We start from the raw sequence: 20,582 nt of genomic DNA on the forward strand, positions 1-20,582 counted from the left end.
AGATCATCTAAAGGTCATCTCTTCCAGGCATCTTCAGTGCCCATACGATGCAGCACTATACATTATTTCTTCCTGGTTTGTGACGAATACGGAAAGCGCTTTTCACATGCGAGTAACATTTCAAAGGCGCCGAAAAGTGCGAGCTTCAATGCTCAGCGATCATTCGAGCCATCCATGAATCCCAAATGCCTCATTCTGTCTGCGTTGACTCCACTGAACTCTCTTCGGCGGCGTTCCCGTTCTTCGGCGTCGGGGCTGTTGGTTGTAGGTGGTGTTGCAACCTGCATTGGTGACTGGTACTTTGCTGTACGTTGATGAAGTCCGCCAGCGGCACCCTTAATCGAGAAGCCTTCAGCACCGGAATAGTCTTCGCTGCTTGGTTGCATGCTTTCCTTGCGCACATCCCCGGCTGGCGGCGGTGGAGGAGGTGGAGGAGCGGGTGCAGCGACTTTGGCCTTCTTGCCTTGTTGATCGTCGTCATGATCAGCTCCTGCGGTCGAACCTTCTTCGTCACGCGCACGCTTAAGCACTGGTGGGCTTGGTGTTGCAGCGATACCGTTGCTGTTTTCCATGTCGACGTCCTTTTTGGGTGAATCGATCTGCATCGTCTCCATGTCTGCTTGGCTCGAGCTTTGTCCTTTGCGTTGGTCATGCTCCTTCTTCTTCACCACAGCTCTCTCGAAAAACTCGGCCACGAACTTCTTCACCGCCTTCTCTTGTCGTGTATCGATCTTGCTCGGGTCGGTGACACGGTTGTTTTTGAAGTCGGAGTTGACAAGCTTCTTGGAGCATTCTTTTGCGAAGCGCTTGATGTCCTCTCTGTCGAGTTTGCCTTTGTATTTGTTGGCAACGTGAATGACAGATGGGAAGAGCTGCATTTATGTTAGTGGGACGCCTCAACATCATGGCTTTATGTGAGACTTACGGTGTTCTCGTATACCCTCTTCTGCTTCTCTTCAGGTAATGATCGCCACTTCTCATCAGATTTGGATTTGACAGGTGTCTCCGTCGGAGTTGCCGTGGCCGAGGGTTTGTCGGTGCTCGGTGGTTCCTTCTTGTTGACGATGCCTTGAATCAGGTCTTCAAGTTTCTGTGCTTCGGACAGCACTCTTGGTGGCGGAGGTGGGGGTGCGTTGGTCGCCGACTGGGTGGGCGGTGTCCATTGGACGTTACCATCGCCATCGTAGTAGTAGCGTGTGCCATTTTGATCAAATGCGACATACCAGCCAGGCGGAAGCTCGGCTGGCGGAGGTGGAGCTCGAGGTCTGAAGGGAGCTCGAGGGCCGTTTTGGTAGAAGCCACCTCTATGCACACCTCCACGAGGCCCAAAAGGAATTGCCTTGCCAGATGGTCCTTTGGGCCCCCTCGGTGCTTCAACCGACCTTGAGCGTGATCGAGATCGGCTTCTATCCCGGGTCTTTCTCTCTGGTCGGTCTGACCTCTTCTCTTGCTGCAGCAAGTTGGGGTCTCTCTTCACTCGAGGGATACGGTAGGCGATGACTAGCTTGCTCCACTCTTCGTAGATCTTTCCAGCTTGTGTCTTGACTCTCTCGTCTTCATGTTCGAGCAGACCTTCGACGGTGACATCAATCTTGGAGTCGACGATCTTGTTGCGAGTCAATCGCGGAATCTTGTTAAGAATGTCCAGAATCTGCAAAAGGATATTCGTGTCGTCGGCATATGTCTTGAGAAGTTTGTTGAGAATGACATAGCCGTGCATCTTTGCGACTTTGAACTGCACGTTCTCGTTCTCGCAATTCTGTATACGGTTGAGAAGCTTGACGATGATCCATTTTTCTTGGCTCTTGTAGATTTCTCCCATGACAACCTTGACGTCGGCTGGGCCAAGCTGCTTAAGCTCAATACTGTCGATGTATTCCTCATCCTCCTCAGAAGCCTTCTTCTTTCGCGGCTTTTTGGTATGAGCGGCATTTTCCCAATCTTCGTTTCCAAAGATGCCAAGAGCCTTTTGAATGGTTGATGAAAGTTGGGTCCCACGATCGCCTGTTTGTGTCTTGCCGCCAATGAATCCAGAACAGTTCGGTTCACCGCAGTAACAGGGCTGAGGGTCGGCACCATAGCGGTCGACATTGTAGTTAAAGGTAAGCTCTTCTCCGGCTTCGACTTGACGCTCGGCAAAGATGCCCATGCGGAGTCGATCCCCGACAACCCATTTGTCGACATAACAATTCGGATTGCACGAGTGGTTGCAGAATCGGCCGAGGTTTCCCTTTTTGGTTGCGTCAACAAATTCACTTTTGGCGAGGGACATGAAATAAAAGTGCTTTATGCCCTCTTGATCATATTGGTGCATTCGTCGCCTGAAGGCGGGCTCCGAGATGACTTCGCCGATGTATTCAAAGATGAAGTCGTTCGGCTTGAGGTCTCGGTTAGCTCGTAGACCGAAGCCTTTTTTGTCTGTCTTGATGACAGAAACGTCGGCATAGACCTTGCGTTGAAAGCGCTGATTTTGGCAACCATCTCCACAGCCGCAGTCCCCCGGGCACTCCATTTTGGTGGCCCGGTTGATACAATCAGAATCCTCGCCACAGGCATTGTTAGATTGGGTTCGCGCATCTGTATTATTGTATTAGTCGATGAGTGCTGCAGGCGCACACGAGTTGACATACCCCATTCTTCAACGCAGTCGCATTCGAGCGCTTGCTCGGTGGTGCCAAGATGCTTTGCGCCATACGTGCAATCAGCAAGAATGTCAAACGTTGACGTAGCTTCATCAGTAGCGTCAGGTAGATCGTTAAACAATTGTCGAGGTCCAGTAATAACTTTCTGGGACATGGTGCGCGACAGCTTCGGAGCTTTGCCGGGCTCAAGCTTGATGCTGAGATCGCCACCTATCGTCTCTTCACGCTCGCCCTTGACCGCCGGCGATTGCGTTGCGCTCGGCTGCTTGGACAAAGGTGTCTCCTTCTTGAATCTTCGAGGTGTGTCTCCATTTGATGCCGGTCGCGCCTGCGCATCCTCCATGCCTGAAGAAGATTCGCGCGTTGCTGCCGCTGCGGCTCCCTCGGTCGTGTCGACTGCTATGTCCATCTTTTCAACCTCCGTCGTAAGACTCTTACCTCTACTGTCTCGTGGACCGGGCATGATGGTTTATGGTGTGGCAGGTTCGAGTGCTGTGTAAAGCGTGGTGGGCGTTGTCGATTGTACGGACGGATTTTAAGCGGCCCCAGATTCGTCGATACCGTGGTGACCAAAACGCATCCCGGTATGCCGATTGCGTTTTACGAAGGGCTAAGGAAGGTGCGAAGGATGCGTCTGCGAAACAGAGGATATGGTGCGTGGGTCGTTGACAGCGCGGAGTCGTCGTCGAGAGTAAAACGTGCTCAAAGCATGTGGCGAGCCCTTGCAGGTATGGATAGAATCGCAGGAAGCAGGCGATTACGCTCGTATAATGTACGCTTGCAAATGAACGTTTCTCTGAATCTCATTTAGGTCTTGATCTAAGTACTTGATAGCCACTTTCACATACATTGACTACAGCTGGGTGGGGTTCGCCACGACAGTCCTCCCATTCAACGTGGTAGACCGTAGGGATTCAGTCTGAGCAATGAATAGCAGGAAAAGGCTGGATGTGACTTGGCGCGACTGACGACAGGGATGATGAAAGAAGGAAGCCATCTTCTTCAACTCGACTGACACCGTTTCGCCGGAAGCTTGGCGCGCTGACCATCTCCACGTCAGATCCAACACCCTGACTTACATGTCTCGTTGCAAACTTTCGAGATTGACCAGAGACGACTATCCCGGTCCATCGCATCGCAGCTTAGTACTTATAGTCAGTACAAGGACCGGAGTATGATTTTGGCTCCAAGTCTGTTTTGGTGTCGGCCATCAGCTCAGCCTTGAGACTGAGCAATCCGTGCTTGTAGCGGACCGCGATTGACCTGCCACGGAAGCTGATGGCCAATCCCTTCCTGGTGCTGAAACCAACGTGGTTGAGTTGATCCGACGCGCGAGGGTAGAAGTGCTCAAGTAGGCATTGCATGAAGTACCTGGCATCGCACAAGCCGTACCTGAAGGTTAAAGTTTGGGCGGATTGTAGTGCTTGTCGAAACTACTCGAGTACAAGTGCTTGGTGAGCCGAAGCGAGATAGACGCAAGAATGTTGAGAAACCTTGTGGTTGAATTATTTTGCGCAAAGAAGAATCCCCACCAGGCGCGCACTTGCATGAGTTCCTGATGCAATGCAGGATTCTGATACGACGCCGAAATTTGGAGCTCGTAGCGCACCCAGGGTTGCTGGGCCCGACTATCTGGAGCACAGCAAGGAGCCGTCTGTCTGCGAATTTCAATGACCCGCGGCCCAGGACCAATGAACTGTCAGACTCATGATGTTCTGGGAACCGATTGTTCTTTGCAGCTGCGTGGCTTCATGTAAAAACTGACGAAGCCTTGGCTCTAGCGCAGAGGCATTCGGGTAAAAATCCGCCTGATTGTGCATGGGAGCGATGATCCAAAGGCCTTACTTCGCGAGCGAGGTAAAGCTACTGTCGTGTGCTCGTCTGAAGTCCCGGGCAGGCCGTTCGAGAGCAGATGCTGGTGACTCCAGCGCTGCAAAAGCTGTTCTTCTCGGCGTGTGACCGTGCCTTCTGGGCGGAATCAATCAACGCCCCACACCAAACCAAACGTCGTCCTTGTGAGATGTGCTGAAGCGTGTAGACAAGGCTGAAGTCGAGCAATCAACATGAGGACAACAGAGCCAACATGCCGAGCGTTTCATGTTGGGTTGCCGTGTACCGGGACGAGCGGGCCCCATCCCAAAGCGCGGGACACTTTAGAGCCGAGAAAGTCAACTCAAACCTGGCTTCTGGATCGCGTCCACTTTTGCGTGTTCCAGCAGCAAAGAATAGCTCAGTCAAGGTAGGCAGGTGTGATTCGTCAATAGTGGAACAATCACAGATCCCGGGACTTGCACCGGAATGGAAGATCGTTCTGACATAACCCGGATTGGCGGCATCATTTGGCCTTGGTGAAGCATGACATCCATCTTGCAGGGAGATGTGCGCCTAGGATGCAGTACCTGCATGCATCAACTCTCGCCCTCTAGAACCGAGATCCCAGCCCTCTCTGAGCTTGACGAAGCCCATTCTCCACTCTGGCTCCATGCTCGCGCCTTTTTCTTCCCTGATGGTCGATGGTCACAGACATTCTCTTCTTCTCCAAGCCTTGTGTGATTTTTTTCTTGACCTTCTCTATGCTCTCTTTTAAGGCAGGCAGTATTATCTGGTTCGTCGTCTGACTGACGCACTCTCGTTTCACCAGCTGCACTCGTTTCCTTTCTCATATCTGCGACTTGGCCCTATTTCTTTGTAATACATGTTCGCCTGTTTCCCTTCTCCTTCGTTACTTCTCCGGCTCGTTACAGAATGAACCCTCGGGACGTGAGCTTCAATGCGCACGAACAGCTCGAGATACTGGCCGAGATCATCAAGTCCAGCAATATCCACCCAGACGTGCTTGTCCAGTTCATACGACAACAAGGCATCAATCCCGTTTGGGGCGATGTGGCGCCTCCAAGGGGTATGTAACTTGCGCTTACGCGAAGCGGCTCGTTAACTGACTTGCTTTTCCAGGACGAACTCCCAATCAATGTATCATGTGGTTCAACAGTATCGTGAGCCAACCTGGATCATTCGGGCCTGCTTCTGGTCATAACAGATCTCAAAGTCTTCAGGGACCCGTCCCGTCATCTTCTCTGAAACGTCCGTTCAGCCCTGATCAGCCTCCCTTTGCAGGTGGCCGTCTGCTTGTACCCAAGCCACCCATGTCTACTATTGGAACTCTGCTCAATCGACCACCTGAGCCGCCAAAGAAGAAGCGTGGTAGACCTAGCAATGCAGAGAAGGCCGCTAGAACTCAACAAGAATTTGCTCATGGACAGCTGTTACCGCCTCCCAGACATGCACCTGCGATCGCAAGTAGTAGTGGATGCAATACTACCGCACTGAGCCCGCTGTCCGTTGCGACGCAGGCTGCTCAAGTTGCCATGTCTCCGCAGAGTCGCGATCAACCAGTCGGTGCAGGAGGATCCGACACTTCGTCTAGCAAGAAGAAGCGAGGTCGTCCGTCCAACATTGAAAAGGAGACGCGTCGATTCGAGCAAGAACACAACAAACCTCAAGAGATTGCTCCTGGTCCGAGTCGCGTTGGTCCATCACGATATCCGAACATACTCTCTCCTGACGAGGATCCAGTACAGAGTGGCGCTAGACGACGAGAGGGCTCACCACGAAACGATCCAGCAACATATCGATAGCATCCCGATTCTGTGCTACGATTTTAACTCATGATGAGCAAACATCACGCCGTTACTTATTAATGACTTGCCGATACCTATTGCAAACTTTCATTGGACTGGTCCACGCTGGTCTTCGACTTTCAGTTTCTCACCTCTCCTTTTCTCTATCAATGTTCTAAATCTCTTTTGTTGGTTTCACACGAAACGCTTAATGACAGCTGGATCATCATGATGATATGTTGACGGCCTTTGACAACTATCTCATTCGCTTATATTGACGAGAATATGCTTGGGAAATGAAAAGAGCACACGCTTTTCCTTGGAACAATTAGTGAAGACTAAAGTAGACATAATTAATCAAGAGTCTTATCTGGGGGTCTTTCAATCGCTTGCTGTTCACCATAACGTGCTGTGCGAAGCATCCTGACATATTCTGTCGCCAACACTTGGTTGTCGAGGGGTTGACCCTGTCACTTCAATAGCGTTCGCTATTCCCGTGTCTATAATGTCGCGGTCGCCAGATTGAAAGAACCGAAAGTTCTCTAGAGCCGCCTGGAATATTGCTCTCAGATCTCGATGGACTTGCCTGGTCACTGAGGACTCCGTTCCGGTTAACGGTAGCGTACACACTTTCACGACGCAAGACGGACAGACAACCAAGCAACAACCACTAAACATGAGAACATGTCACTTCACAATTAAAAAGGATGTTTGACAGAGGTTTGTAAATCGTGCTCGCGTGAGATAAAGCTGTGTTACAGACTCTACTATCCATTCAACCAATCGAATAATTTCAAGGTCGTTAATTATATCGACGAAGGCCGCCCTGCAGCCCTCGTCCGTTCTCACCACCCAAATCTATGCAGATCAGCTTCCACAAAAGCTTGATCAGAGTTGTCGCGTTGGTGGTATTTTATGTTTTGTCGCAATTTTCGAATATGCATGTGTCGCGTGATCAGATGCTCAAGGAGCTCTGACGTTGGACTTGTTCTCGCCGTGCTCGAGGTCCTCGTGCTTCTTGACGTGCTTTCCCTTCTTCTCGTCCGAGGACTCTCTTTGCTTGACGGCAGCTTCGCGCTCCTTGATGCGCTCCTCCTCGGCAGCAACCATGTCTACAGTGTGTTAGTTGAGCCGTTTTGTGATCTGGAGAACGCTGTAGAACTTACCCATCCATTGATCCTCACCAGAGTAGCGCTCGTGATGAATCTTCTTCTCAATGACGTGCTTATGAGTAGGGTCGTTGGGGTCAAGGACCTTGACGGTCTCCCAGCGGCCCTCACCCTTGTTCTTGTCCTTGGCCTCCAGTGCCAAACTGGCAATGACGACAGCCAGAGTCAAACCCTGAGCGTAAACACGAGCCTGAACGAGCTTTTGTTGACCACTGAGGTAGGGGTTGCGACCGACGATACCAAAGGCAGTGGTCATTGAGGCGACCCATGAGCCAAAGACGATGCTGTAGCGATTTGTCGAGGCCCAGTCGGTGGCACGTTGAGTAAAAGGCTTCTGCGACTCGAGTTGGGATTGCAGGGTCTGCTGCTTGTCGGTGTACTCCTTCTCGGGATGGCGGCTGACCTCGTAACCACGCGAGTAACGGTCGGCATTGATAATGGCGGCGAAAGTACCAGCACTGGTGATCAGGAAAGCGCGGAAAGGTAGCGACAGGCCACGGAAAGCAGGGTATTTCCTGCTGGCGCCCAAGACACCAACTGCACCAGCTGCTGTACCAAGAAGACCACCGATGGTACCTCCGTAGATGGTAGCGCTGCAAGCATTGTTAGCAGTGCTCTCAAGCTACAGCAAAGACGATGTCAAACACGTACTTGTAGTGCTCCTGCTCTTCTTCCTTTGTGAGAATCTTCATGATGTGCTAAGTGTGGTTATGATGGGAAAGTGGGATACAGTTGGGAGGGCGGGGGACGATATGTTTTGATGTATGACGACTTTGTTGAGTGAGGTCAAGATGTGCAAGCTTCAATTCGAGTCGCTAGCAACGAAATAATTAATAAGGGCAACAAATCCGTATCTCGCCGGAATCACAGTGACGTACACGCCACACGCAGACACCGCGGCGTTTGCGGCCTGTCAGGAATCAGTCGCATCGTGAACTCTAACCCGGGCGATTCATAAGAACCCCGGCCCACCAGCCTCGAGCCGCAGCTACCGAACTCCCTGTGGGCGTCATTCCGTTACTAACAAGCAGGTAGGCGGACGAGCTCCGAACGATATTCGAACATTGTCCGGACCATCTCTTGTTCTATCGTGAGCTGGAGATCTCTTTTCAAGTTATAGTCAAGACGTTGCCTAAGGAATTCGCACAGAGCCAGTTGATGCATGTTCTGTCCTTGAAATATCTGAATGATACAATATGATTGTACATCTGTAGGTGATCTCATGGCCTGCTTGAACGAAGGCGATAAGCAAGCAAAGTGCTTGGCGTCAGGCGTTATCAGGCAACTTTCATGTGCCTTCGGCGCATCTCGGCCAGAAATTCTCAAATTCCCCATTGACCAACAACTTTTCAAACACCATGCCTTTACCGATCGGAAAGACCGTCAAATCGCGCGCCGATGTTTCCGACGACGAGAATGATTACGAGCAATACTCGGGAGATGATTCCTCAGAGTCCATAATCGAGACCGGAGGCGATCAAGTCGACATCTTGAGTTCTTCCGATGAAGATGAAGAGGAGAATGTCAAGGACAAGTTGAGCAACATCTCGTTCGGTACATTGTCAAGAGCACAGGAGTCTATGGCAAAGAAGCGAAAGAGACCCGCAGGAGATGATACCGAGAAGGAAGACAAACTTGATGCTCTACGCGCCCGTCTGCGCGAGCTGAGAGAGTCCAAAGGCGTGGACAGTGCCCCCAAGAAGAGCAAGAAAGAAGACAAGACCACATCAAAGCCCGCGGCCAAGAAGTCACGGACGACAAAGGACGACGAGAACTCGGACGATAGCGACAGCGACTCGGACGAAGATGGCGCTCCTCACGCGCGCAGCTCCAAGCACGCACCCATGTCACAAGTCTCCAACAGACAAGTCACTCGCAAGCGCCAGGTCATCGATGTGCCCAAGCGACAAATCCGCGACCCACGTTTCGGCCCTCTAGGCGGTCCCGTAGACGACACCGAGATTTCCAAGAAATACGGCTTCATCAACGATTACCAAGACTCGGAAATGGCCGAGCTGAAGGCTGCCATCAAGAAGAGTAAGAATGAGGACGACAAGGCTATTCTGAAACGCACACTACTCAGTATGGAGAGTAAGAAGAAGGCGCGCGAGAACAAGGAGAGAGAGCAGGAGGTGATACGCGAGCACCGCAAGAAGGAGAAGGAAGCCATTGCACAGGGCAAGAACCCCTTCTACCTGAAGAAGTCGGACCAGAAGCAACAAGCTTTGGTCAACAAGTTCGACAGCATGAAGTCAAAGGACAGAGAAAGACTCATCGAGAGACGCAGAAAGAAGGTCTCGCACCAGGAGATGAAGAACATGCCTGCTCCCAGACGCATGTAGATTTTGACATGTTATGGAACAAACTTTCCAGTCTTCGCATCTCAATCATCGCGAGCCCGTCCTCACACCACATTCTCTATACCCACGTGTTGTTGAGCTCGCAAAGAGAGCTTCAAGATTGGAAGACATTATCCAATTCGTAAATTACCCGATTATCCAGAAAATATTAAATGCTAGAACGAAGATTATAAAGAAATTCGTCTCATCCGAGCCCATCAGTCACCTTACTCTTGCGACTCCTCGGGCTCCTGCTCGCCCTCCTCGCCCTCCTCGTTGTCCTCACCTTCCTCTTGCTCAGCCTCATCTTGTTCACCCTCTTCAGCGTCGTCATTGTTCTCCTCGCTGTTCTGATCCTCATCTTGCTTTCCCTCCTTCTTCTCAGCTCTAGCCTGCTCAGAGTCCTCCAGAATAGGCTTGACCGAATCCTGTCTCGGGTCAGGGATGCTCTCCTTCTCAAGGTTCCACTTCTGCATAGCGATAATAATGTCGACAGCAAGCTGGCCATTCTTTCTGAGAGCCTTGTCCCATTGAGGTGGCATGCCCGACTCGCTGGTGACGAGATTTCTGGCAACACTGCTGATGAGAAGCTGGCGCATTGGAGATTCAAGATCGGTGTTGGCGTAGATGTATTGAACGCGGCGGAGGGCAGGGTAAGTGTTGGATTCCTTGTACCAGTTGCGAACGCTCTTGAGGACTTCGAGGGTAAGATCGCGGATTTCCCACTTCTCGGCCTGATTCGTTGTCAGTTAGAATGTTCTTTTAATCAATGCTTCGGACAACTCACCATCAAGTACAGATCCAGCAAAACGGTAAGATCCTTCTCCTCCTTAGGTGTAGGAGTGTGGGCGCTGTAAAGCCAGCCAACGAACAGGCGGAAAGGCTCATCCTCTTCATCCGGAAGCCCAAATTGACGGTTCTTGTTCTCCTTGCTGTAGAAGATGTTTCTGAAGAATTTCGAGCGGTAACATAACAGTTTCTCATGGAGGGTCCATTTGTTGTTCTCTGGGCCGACGTAGATGTCGACCATGTCATGAGACAGAAGCCTATAAGGATCGTTAGCTTTTTGACTTTGTGGAGGTGTACTTTGCGCCATGCGACTCGCGTGGCACATACTCATGGAGAGGCTTGTTCTGTTGTTCTGCCATTGTGAATACTGGAAGAGGATCTCTTCAATAGAACGTGATTATATATAAGTTGTGAAAGACGTGTCGAAACTACCGAAGGACTTGAGCAAGGGAACGAGGGATAACGGTACTTATGAGAAGCAGGGAACAAAGTGGCTTGATAGGACTCGAAGAATGAGGCGCAGGCGGCAGCTCTCCCAGCTTATTAGCAAAGAAAAAGGAATGGCTGGCAGACTGTCCCATCGTATGCGATCGCAGTGAAACCAGGGCATGCAGAGTACAAGGTCAGGAATCTTGCGTCACATCCTCTGCAGCCGAACGTCAGTGGTCAACTTCCAAGTTTTTGGAAGCGGGGCGGGCTGTCTTCTCCAGCCGTTTCCACGTGTGGACTTTCCCTCCTGATGATCGCTAAACGTCTATCGTGACAGCTCTTGCAGCTGAATGTCTCCGATGCACGAAACTTTCTTTGCAAGCTCACACGGCTGAGAAAACGACGAAAAAGGGGAGGTTGGTCGCGGTGATCGGCCAACAGACTCTGCACGCGAACTTCCTAGACCTTCAATGTGCTCTGTAGCTGTCTCGAGGCACAGTGCTTTCGAGAGCCCACCAGTCTGTCAGCAGGAGTCGTCTCGGCTACCTTAGTACTCAACAACACTCGCCATTCGGCCAGCAGTATTGAGCGCACCTTCGTGAAGAGAGATTGTGCGCCAGAACTCGGTGTACTTGTCATGAGCTGTAGATACATGTCAGCGCCATCTGGTGAGTCAAGGCGAATTACCGAGATGCACACAAGAGCACGACCATACAGCAAAGATACTCTGTGCGCAGGCTCGAAATACTTCGACAGGGCACTCTCAGGCCCCTTCCTGGAAGCAAAGACACATCGCATCGAACTTGACGATATCTCAGTCTTCTATTGTGAGTTCTTCGACACCTGGCTGCGTACTGATAATCTGGAATGTCCGTCGTACATGGACAGTGCTTCAGCAGGGAGTGATTTCAAGCAATCCATAGAGATCCGAAAGCACGCCTCGATCAAGAATTGAGGACATTACTGGAAGAGGAAAGGATCAACAAAGGATACACCCCTGAGGAGTTGGAGGAGAAGCCGGCGTACCCATTCGACGTCAAAGATCCCAGCAGTTGGCTCGAGCTCAACCTCATCGATCTCTATATCCTTGGAGACAGATTGGATGCACCACGATTCAGAGCCAAGATTGTCGATGCGATTGCCAGACAAGGGCCTCCAAATATAGTCCATATAATGTACCTCTACGCCAACTTGGTCGGACGTTCTCCACTGCATCGTCTGTTCGTCCATCAGGTAGCTTACGATCAAGCCTGGGCCAGACGGAAAAAATCATCAGAACATCTGCTCGTCGAGTTCCTCTGCGATATCATGACTACCATGGGAAGAAGGCTGCCTCATCGACTTTGCAAACCATGTCATGTGGAAGGCAAACGCGCCAACATGCTCAATTCCAGGAATATCGATGATGCTTGTAAGGAGCAAGACATACCACCTTATGACCTGGATATGTGCTTCTACCATGAACACAAGGATGGCGACGAGAAGTAGCGTGTCGGGCTGAGCGCGAGAGAGAAAGAGAGACAGCTTCCAGCGAGGGTTGTTAAGAGAAAATTCACAAACGCAGATGTGGCTGTCGATCGGATTCGGGATGGCCGAATATTAATTGTCCCAAAAAAAAAACTCGCGAGCATCTCTCAAACTCGCTACATCATTGGAGGAAACTACCCTGCCTTGCATCAAACGTATTTCAAGTACGTTGTCAGAGCCGAAGTCAACGTTACTTAAGCATGAGTAAGTGCTCACCACCTTTCCTCGAACAGAAAAGCTGGTGTAGAGTAATCTAGAACCCTACAAATATTCCACAGTATGTTCTTGTGTAAAGTATTCCAGAGCCTAAGAAGCAGAGGTTGCCAATCGAATCTTTCTTGTTGGTAGTTGTGCCCTTCTGTTTCATGGTCTACGCCATTGCGCACTTGCAGGAAGTCAAAATCGTGATATTACGACTTTGATAATTTACAAAATCTATGATAATTATATTACTTTTACAAGCCGAAGAAGAATAAAACAGTCATCGCCACTCCCAGAGCAAGTGATGAGGAAGCCTGCGTAAATCCAGCACCGCTTTCCTTGCCAGACTTAGAAGTAGTGCTGTTGTCGCTAGATACAGAATCAGAGTCCGATGATGAGCTAGTGACAGCAGTGTTTGCCTCGCCAGTACCGATATCGACCTTGGTGTCTGTGGAAGTCTTGGAGCCGTCGTTGACATCAACAATATCAGTGGCTCCAAGGACTGCACTATCGGCATCGAGCGCCGCAGCACGGATGTAGCGAGCATTAGTGCCTACAGTAAAGTTTGTCTCGAAACCAGTCTTTGTAACATTCTTCCACAAATCATCAGTGGAAGCAAGATCAGAAGATGAGTTCGAAGCAAGAATGGCCCATTGCTTAATCTCAGTAGCACCGTTCCAAGACATGTAGACAGTGGTGTTATCGGTACCATTGCCAGTAGCAGCGATGCTCGGATTCCAACCAGGGAAGCCTTGCCAGTTTTGCTTGTAGGCACGGTAGCTTTGTACGCTGGAGTTGCCGATGATGCCGAATTGGACGTCCCAAATGGGCTCGCCTTCGTTGGTGTACTCGACAAAGGCGCCGTTGCTGCCGTATCCCATGAAGACGTTGTTGTTTGAGAGCACTTGTACACTTCCCTGCGAGACGGACAAGATGCCTTCAGGGCTGATGTAGTCTTGCTTGAGAGTGACAGACATGTCGTCGTAGTCAAGGGTGAGCCACAGACCACGTGTCTCATTCTCGGTCTTGACCCAGTCGGCGGCGCCGTTGTCGAAGAGAGTCAACTCGGTGAGACCGGTATTGCGCCATCTGGCATCGTGTTGCCAGGCAAAGTTTGTTGCTTGGCCATCACTCTTGTCCTCGAAATCATTGTCTTTACCTCCCAAACTCCAAATGACATCACCGTTGGTTCCGTTGATATAGTAAAGACCATGTGTATGTCTGGCGGAGATGAGGTAGTTGCCAGAGTCGTCTTTCTCGATAGAGTTGATGTGGAAGAAATCGTAAGGGCTGTCCTGAGAGATGCCGGTGGTACCAGGGTCTGCGTATGAGGCGTTGAGTGCAATGTGCTCTGATGCTCTCCATGAAAAGAGAAGGTCATTGGTAGCGATGTCAACCTCCTGGAAGAGTGAGTCGGCGAGCCAGCCATCTTCGATGTCATAGGCTGTCAGATCGTATTCCATGGGTTCGTAGGCAGTCATGAGCGCGGTGCCGTCATCTGTTAATTGAATCTCATGAATGTCTCCACCGACAGTCAAGTTTTTCGTTGTGAGGTTATAAGCAACATTGTAGCTGTGGTCCAGCATGACGTAGCTGCCGGTTCCATAACCTGCACCTTTTACTGCCCCTCGCCAGAAAGTGATGTAGTCGGAGTTGTTAAACTCTTGGACTCTCACACCGAAAGTGGTTTTATAGCTAGGGTCGCTCCATACCAGAGACAAATCATCGGCATTGAAGATCATGGGGGCAATCTGATCCACTGCAGTGCCTCTAGGTGAGATGAACACATGGTCAGCAGAGTCTACACTGTCCTCTGCAGCCTTGTTGACCTGGAATACAGGTACCTCGAGGCTTGAAGACTCATAAGTCTGTGTAGGGTAGAGTCCGAAGTCCTTGGACTGGAAGTCGGAACCCGTGTATGGAGCTTGATCCGCCAGCGCGAGTTGAGCCAGTGGTAGCGCTGCGAGCGCCACTGCGAAGAATGTAGGCATGTTGATGAAGAATTAAACGAGTGTGTACAAGCAGAAAGAGAGAATCGTCGTGGATTGGCAGATTCCCAGGAAAGCTCACAAGGGATTCTTGGTTTATACAGACAGGGGATGTCGCTTACATATAGGAAACACCTACATCATATACCAGACATCGCTCTATGCCCTTGTCATGTCCTGAGGCCCGCGCTCGCACTACCAAAAGCCGGAGGAGTATCTAGCCCGCGGGACCGTCTCATCTTCTTGTTTCCAGAAGATGCCAAACACTATGCTATGTTGTGTGGCTCTCTCTGAGATTGTAGAAAAGTGGAATCAGATCGGTTAGATGTCAGATGATGAGATCAGATAAGCGATGGACGAGTCGACAGTGGAATTCTCCACCGCAGTGGCGCTCTGCTGCTGGCGTAGCGGACCGCCAGAATCAGCCCGAGTCATTCTGTGAGCAACGGGTCATGCAGACGAAGAGTAAGTATTCCTGAGAGGATCAAGATCACTTGCGGATGTGCTGAGTCGCTTATCCGATCGATTGCTGATACCTATATGTGTCCCGCCCTGGAAAAGCAGAAGTCGTCTGCTCCTGATCAACTAATGTGGTGATTGCTCGCGTGCCCTCATACCAAACGAAAACTTGGTACAGGCAAGGAAGACGCGTCGCCCGGAGTCAAAGCGTCCCTAGCGGTCTCTGGCGGATGCGGCAGCACAGTCACAGTGCGCCAATCTTTCGCGATAGCGTCTCCTGAGTGCCGACATCGTTGCGACAAGATCAGGTTTGTCGAAAGTCAATTCGGAGCCGCTCTGCATGGTTGCGTAAAAGAGCAGATGCTCCTTCAGGTTCATGATGCAGACACCGACGCGCCATGAAATCTTGACCCGGAAGCCAAGATTGTTCGACTCCGAAACAATGCCGTGGACCGCAAACCCTCGGAGGCAGGTGCGATTGACTGCTTTTCATAAACACAATGGACCAGGGCAATGAAGCGTCTAGAAATCTCGCCATCCCGATATTGGAAGCAAATTTGCCCAAATCGTTGGCTATCTTTTGAAAATTGGTATACAAGAATAATATAGAGGTCATCACATCATCTTTGGTGGCTCGTCAGCCATCTTCCTGTGCACAGCACTTGTGGACTTCTCCAAGTCTGATTCAATAGCCTGGCCGCTAACGACACCGATGTCACTACTGACATCCACATCGGCGGGTACTGGTGGTCCTGTGAATGCTTTGCGCCCGCGGATGAAGTACCACACTACACTGATGGCAGCAAACCCTGCAAAGACAACACTGGCGTAGTTCATCGAAGTAGGATCCACAGGAAGTGTGACTGGCATGCAGAAAAGAATTACAGCCAAGGCAATCCAGCACAGCGTAAGTACGTTGATCGCCATTCCGAAACGACCAAGGGAGAAAGAAGAGTGCTTAACCATCTTGCGGCCGCGGAGCACGCTGACCAGGATGGGCAAACCGTATGATGTCGAGAGACAGATCGTAGCAACTCCGGTGAATGAATTGAAAGCTGCCGTGCTACCGAAGTAGATCAAGCCCAGCAAGCAGTCAACAATAGTCGAGAGCACCAAAGCCCACAGGGGGATGTCGAAACGTTTGTCTACTCGGGACCAGATACGAGATCCAGGAATCGCGCCATCACGAGCAAAGGCGTATGTGCAGCGGCTCGCAGCTGTCAGAGCACCCGTACCAGCGAAGAAGAGGATACCTAAACAGTCAATACCAGAGCCATGTCGACATGCGGAACAATTTCTTACCGAGAAGGAGGAAGAGCAGTCCGAAACCACCAGCTGCAGAGCCTGTGACAGTCTTGAAGAGGAGACCAATCGGCTGACCATTGGCAACGTCCAGGAGCATCTGAATATCTGGCAGCACGAAAAGGATTGGAATGAGGTACAGAACACCGGTGACACCTGCAGCGGCGACGGACAAGACAATTGCCTTGGGGACCTCGCGAGCAGGATTCTGGACACGCCGAGTTAGCTTGGACGATCTACTGCGTCCGTAATGTTGACTCACCTGGACCTCCTCGCACATTGCTGCAACCATGCCATAACCAGTGAGTGTGTACGAAGCCTGCAGCAGACCAACGAAAAATGCCCAACCGCTTGGCCAACCACTACCACTCGCGTCGTAGTGGGCGAAGACGAATTCTCCACTTCTATAGTTGTCAGACATGGCAAGCAGAACGACCATGATAATGATGACGGAAGCTCCGGTCCAGTATATACAGATCTTGTTGATCAGGTCAAGGTACTTAGAGCCGAAAATGTTGACGAGCATGCAGATGAGCATCACACACCAGAACATGAGCACTGTCTGCCATGCTGTAGGCACAAAGTCTTCATTCCAAAGACTAATGGCGCTCAGAATCAATTGGGCTCCAGAGAAGTTGATACTGGTCGTGACTGTCCAATTACCGACCAAGGTCAACCTGGTATTGGATTAGCACATGTAGTAGATATCTCACAATCAAGGTCGAGAACAGAGGAGGCAGAAAACTTACCAACCGGTAATCCAAGAACTCAAGCGAGAGTATTTCTTGGTACTCAGCATGGCTGCCCAGTAGTACACACCACCAGCGGTAGGGAACACAGCACAGATCTCGGCCAAGGAAGCTGCAATTGACAAGGATATCAAGGAAACTAAGACCCATCCCCAGAGGATGGTCACGCTCTGACCATCTGCAAGTGTGATGTAGAACGTTGTACTCAGACCAAAGGGTACAGCCATAATCGCAAATGATCTGAATGAAGCATCGTCAGCAATGTGGATAGATCTAACGATGTTGCATGACTTACAATCCCAGCACACTCATCATACTTAGACTTCTGGGCAATTCAGACTTGTAGCCCATACGGGCCAAGTCGGCCTCTGCAGCAGTGGCCATAGTGAGACGGAGATGGATATGTATCACGCTCTATTTGTGATGTCGATGCGACAATGTTGAGGTTTCGCTTATCAGCAAGGCTGGTAGGAAAGGAGTCGAAATTGATATGAGGCGTTGGGTTGCTGGTCGTAGGTACACAGTCCGGACAGAGTGGAGGAGAGCAGCAGAGATGGACAGAGGAAACACAGCTGCTAGAATATGGATAGACTAGAGGTAAGATCGGGCAACATCGGCGAGCGTAGTGATGTAGCGGCGGTCCACTTGACGAGGGTCAACAGTCTCTAAATCCCTGATCCGCTTCTACGCGCTTGGAGGGGAGGAGCAGATAAGAGATGGGCCAAAGTAGACGACAGCCAGTTGAATGTTTCAATCACCCTAGTACAGCGATACAGGAAGATATGAGAGAGAAAGATTAGGGCATCACACTAGATAAAGAAGGTCGCCGTCGAGTCATTCTGGAGCCTTTGATCATGACTGTGTGGGTGGTGTCCTCTAGACCGTTGCAAGCCCCGCGTCACGGAGGCGCATCGGAGGGAGCGCCTTGTCCATTTTTTGAGCTGAGCGGCCGCGATTGCGATGTTCTTACGTACAAGGCTGGGGAAATAGATATGGAGTTTCGGGGATGCTGTTTGACAGTCTTGCTATCCGCATCAACTCTTGTCTGATGAGTACTCATTCAACTTTACACTCAAGTAGTCGAGCTTGTAGGGGTCGCTACCCAGATCGTAGCCAAGGCCGAAGAGGCTCGAATGACAACGCTCGAGGTGACACTCTTACGAAGAAGCATCTCTCGCATACTTCAGCTACAAAACAAGACATCGACACGGCATTACACAATGAACTCGACAAACAGAAGGGTCACAGAGGATCGGTGCTCTCGACCTTTGTGATTTACTGGACAAGTCAGTGCAGGGAGCGTTACTGTAGCATAGAGGCTGTCAGAAACAGCGCATCGAAAGATTGTCATTGATAAACACAAGCGCTATCTAATGAAAGCAGCTTTCAAGACGACGAGAGAGGGGCTGTATGGCTACGCCAAAAATTGTCCACTGGTAAAATAAACCTAGAACACAAGAAACATCCCATTCCTTCCATTAACGCCGGCCTGCCAAGAATATGCATTTGGCTGTAGAGAGAATCATCGAGAGCATCAGTAAGTGCGTTGAGGGTTAGGCACGCCGGGCATGTGTGGATTATGCATATGTGCTTGTTGCTGCCTTTGCTGTTGCAGATCAGCGAACCAGGGATGTTGGAGAGCTTGTTGAGCAGAGATGCGGAGCTCTGGACGGAGCTGTAGCATTGCACTCAGCAACTGGAGGCCGACAGGGTCGACCTGGGGGAGGATGTTGCGCAAATCCTGGGTCGCGTAAACTGGGAAGTTGGGCTTATACTCGGGGAACTGAGAAATGCCAGGCCATGAACGCTCAGAAGGGGTGCCCATAAGACGGAAAATCTTCTGCAACTGATCCTCGTTTGTGGTTCCGGGGAACAAGGGGCGACCGGTGTACATCTCGGCCATGATGCAACCAGCGGACCAGATGTCGATGGATGTGTTGTAAGTGCGCGAGCCCAGCAAGACGTCAGGGGCGCGGTACCAAAGTGTGACGACCTCATTACTGAACGTGTTTACGGGAATGCCAAAAGCGCGAGCGAGACCGAAGTCAGCAAGCTTCAGCTGACCCTTATTGTTGATCAACAGATTCTGGGGCTTGAGATCGCGGTGGAGGACGCGGTTGTCGTGGCAGAAGGCAATGCCGCGAAGCAGCTGGTACATGAACGACTTGATGGTGACAGGATCAAGCATGCCGCGCTCACCCCTGGAGTCCATGTATTTCTTCAGGTCCTTGTCCATGAATTCGAAGACCAGCATGAGCTTGTTCTCAGTGTGGATGACATCGTGTAGGCGGACAATGTTTTCGTGCTTGAGCTCTTTCATAAGCGAGATCTCACGAATAGCGGTGCTTGGTGTGCCTTCTTCCGAGTCGAGGTGGATCTCCTTGAGGGCAACGAATTCGCCAGTCTGCCTATTGCGGCCTTTGAAGACCTGAACATGGTTAGTCGGCGATGAACAGAGTTGTATGACAGCATGTGAAGCTGTTTCGATAGAGACATACGGTTGCATAAGTACCCTCACCGAGCTTCTCGAGCTGCTGGAAGGAGCTGGGGTGACGCTTGTCCATAGGGGGTATGCGCTGGCCGCCGCCTAAGCTTCGTACACTGATGGTCGAGTCGGAGCGATTGTCAAGCGAAAGAGTACCGACGTGAGTAGGATGGAGCCTGGCGTGCGGAGGATTTCGATTCGTGTAGCGCGGGTCCCAGAGGATTGAACTGGCCGTCGTCAACTGGCTGGCGATATCGAGTTGAAGCGATGAAGCCGTCGACGAGCGTATGGAAGCGGGTCGGGAAGATTGCGCCGTCTTGAAAATTCAGAGGCAGGAGTGAGCAGGAGAGACTGCCCGACTTCCTGACAAACAAATAATAATACTCAGGGGAGTTAGTGACATGGAGCCTTGTCCTTGCCCATTGTTGATCGGCGCGCGCTGGCACTTGGGCCTTGGCACTCGTGAAACGGTGTTTATGTATGCTATTGTAGGCACCTCCTTCTAACTGTTGTTACTTGTAACTTGACCGACACTTGCACCAGCCCTTTCAGATTCTTTGAAGCCACAGGGAAGGCTAAAGATCAGAGAAGGGCAGTTTGCACGGCAGAGGGGAGGAAGGTGCAGCCCAGAAATGGAATAGGCAAGATCATCTGTTCGGTTCCAAGTACTGTTCATCTCCCGCCACCATCACGCTTACAACATGTGATGTTGGTAACGCCCAACTCTAGGTCAATTGCGCCAGCAGATCTTTGCTTAGTGCTGCAATTCAGTGGGACTTGGTGCACGCTGCCTCTCCCTCCTTTCACAAAGCGTGTTCCGATCACCACACGCCAGCTCTAGCTTCTGTCACAACCGGCCGGCGGACGGACGGCGTGCTCTTCGGGA

At 51.0% G+C, this 20,582-nt stretch overlaps 9 protein-coding genes across 9 annotated transcripts; 3 read left to right on the forward strand and 6 right to left on the reverse strand.

The window, feature by feature from the left end:
* Positions 1-152: 152 nt before the first annotated feature.
* AUEXF2481DRAFT_68372 (uncharacterized protein) lies at positions 153-2,985 on the reverse strand (the record flags this gene model as incomplete). Its single annotated transcript, XM_013485754.1, has 3 exons — positions 153-872; positions 926-2,577; positions 2,631-2,985. 3 exons carry the CDS (start codon positions 2,983-2,985, stop codon positions 153-155), a joined length of 2,727 nt encoding a protein of 908 aa, XP_013341208.1.
* A 2,402-nt stretch (positions 2,986-5,387) lies between these two features.
* Positions 5,388-6,277, forward strand: AUEXF2481DRAFT_31979 (uncharacterized protein; the record flags this gene model as incomplete). Its single annotated transcript, XM_013485688.1, has 2 exons — positions 5,388-5,541; positions 5,595-6,277. The coding sequence occupies 2 exons, from the start codon at positions 5,388-5,390 to the stop codon at positions 6,275-6,277; spliced, it is 837 nt and encodes a 278-aa protein (XP_013341142.1).
* A 710-nt stretch (positions 6,278-6,987) lies between these two features.
* Positions 6,988-8,371, reverse strand: AUEXF2481DRAFT_42830 (uncharacterized protein). Its single transcript, XM_013485722.1, has 3 exons — positions 8,080-8,371; positions 7,426-8,021; positions 6,988-7,371 (listed from the first exon to the last, which is right to left on the reverse strand). The coding sequence occupies exons 1-3, from the start codon at positions 8,118-8,120 to the stop codon at positions 7,223-7,225; spliced, it is 786 nt and encodes a 261-aa protein (XP_013341176.1). The 5' UTR covers positions 8,121-8,371; the 3' UTR covers positions 6,988-7,222.
* Positions 8,372-8,786: 415 nt separating this feature from the next.
* Positions 8,787-9,770, forward strand: AUEXF2481DRAFT_7476 (uncharacterized protein; the record flags this gene model as incomplete). Its single annotated transcript, XM_013485655.1, has 1 exon — positions 8,787-9,770. One exon carries the CDS (start codon positions 8,787-8,789, stop codon positions 9,768-9,770), a length of 984 nt encoding a protein of 327 aa, XP_013341109.1.
* Positions 9,771-9,853: 83 nt separating this feature from the next.
* On the reverse strand, positions 9,854-11,179 carry AUEXF2481DRAFT_416953 (uncharacterized protein). The gene is made up of 4 exons (XM_013485806.1): positions 10,884-11,179; positions 10,555-10,813; positions 9,999-10,501; positions 9,854-9,943 (listed from the first exon to the last, which is right to left on the reverse strand). The coding sequence occupies exons 1-4, from the start codon at positions 10,913-10,915 to the stop codon at positions 9,937-9,939; spliced, it is 801 nt and encodes a 266-aa protein (XP_013341260.1). The 5' UTR covers positions 10,916-11,179; the 3' UTR covers positions 9,854-9,936.
* A 458-nt stretch (positions 11,180-11,637) lies between these two features.
* On the forward strand, positions 11,638-12,840 carry AUEXF2481DRAFT_700512 (uncharacterized protein; the record flags this gene model as incomplete). Its single annotated transcript, XM_013485807.1, has 2 exons — positions 11,638-11,812; positions 11,911-12,840. The coding sequence occupies 2 exons, from the start codon at positions 11,638-11,640 to the stop codon at positions 12,471-12,473; spliced, it is 738 nt and encodes a 245-aa protein (XP_013341261.1). The 3' UTR covers positions 12,474-12,840.
* Positions 12,841-13,102: 262 nt separating this feature from the next.
* AUEXF2481DRAFT_51244 (uncharacterized protein) lies at positions 13,103-14,704 on the reverse strand (the record flags this gene model as incomplete). Its single annotated transcript, XM_013485736.1, has 1 exon — positions 13,103-14,704. A coding segment is annotated over one exon (1,602 nt), but the record flags the coding sequence as incomplete, so codon positions are not given.
* Positions 14,705-15,775: 1,071 nt separating this feature from the next.
* Positions 15,776-17,595, reverse strand: AUEXF2481DRAFT_68290 (uncharacterized protein; the record flags this gene model as incomplete). The annotated part of the gene is made up of 5 exons (XM_013485742.1): positions 15,776-16,413; positions 16,463-16,670; positions 16,725-17,139; positions 17,212-17,451; positions 17,507-17,595. The coding sequence occupies 5 exons, from the start codon at positions 17,593-17,595 to the stop codon at positions 15,776-15,778; spliced, it is 1,590 nt and encodes a 529-aa protein (XP_013341196.1).
* Positions 17,596-18,745: 1,150 nt separating this feature from the next.
* AUEXF2481DRAFT_68315 (uncharacterized protein) lies at positions 18,746-19,775 on the reverse strand (the record flags this gene model as incomplete). Its single annotated transcript, XM_013485746.1, has 2 exons — positions 18,746-19,639; positions 19,710-19,775. The coding sequence occupies 2 exons, from the start codon at positions 19,773-19,775 to the stop codon at positions 18,746-18,748; spliced, it is 960 nt and encodes a 319-aa protein (XP_013341200.1).
* Between the last annotated feature and the right edge of the window lie 807 nt (positions 19,776-20,582).

This window comes from Aureobasidium subglaciale (genome assembly GCF_000721755.1).
Source record: "Aureobasidium subglaciale EXF-2481 unplaced genomic scaffold scaffold_20, whole genome shotgun sequence".
NCBI lineage: Eukaryota > Fungi > Ascomycota > Dothideomycetes > Dothideales > Saccotheciaceae > Aureobasidium > Aureobasidium subglaciale.

Coding starts and splice junctions, on each gene's coding strand:
- AUEXF2481DRAFT_416953 (XM_013485806.1), bottom strand. CDS start 10,915: ATGGCAGAACAACAGAACAAGCCTCTCCATGA. Junction 10,814..10,883: donor CAGAACAAGCCTCTCCATGA/GTATGTGCCACG, acceptor CGATCCTTATAG/GCTTCTGTCTCATGACATGG. Junction 10,502..10,554: donor TGCTGGATCTGTACTTGATG/GTGAGTTGTCCG, acceptor ACAACGAATCAG/GCCGAGAAGTGGGAAATCCG.
- AUEXF2481DRAFT_42830 (XM_013485722.1), bottom strand. CDS start 8,120: ATGAAGATTCTCACAAAGGAAGAAGAGCAGGAGCACTACAA. Junction 8,022..8,079: donor GAAGAGCAGGAGCACTACAA/GTACGTGTTTGA, acceptor CAATGCTTGCAG/CGCTACCATCTACGGAGGTA. Junction 7,372..7,425: donor TGGTGAGGATCAATGGATGG/GTAAGTTCTACA, acceptor AACACACTGTAG/ACATGGTTGCTGCCGAGGAG.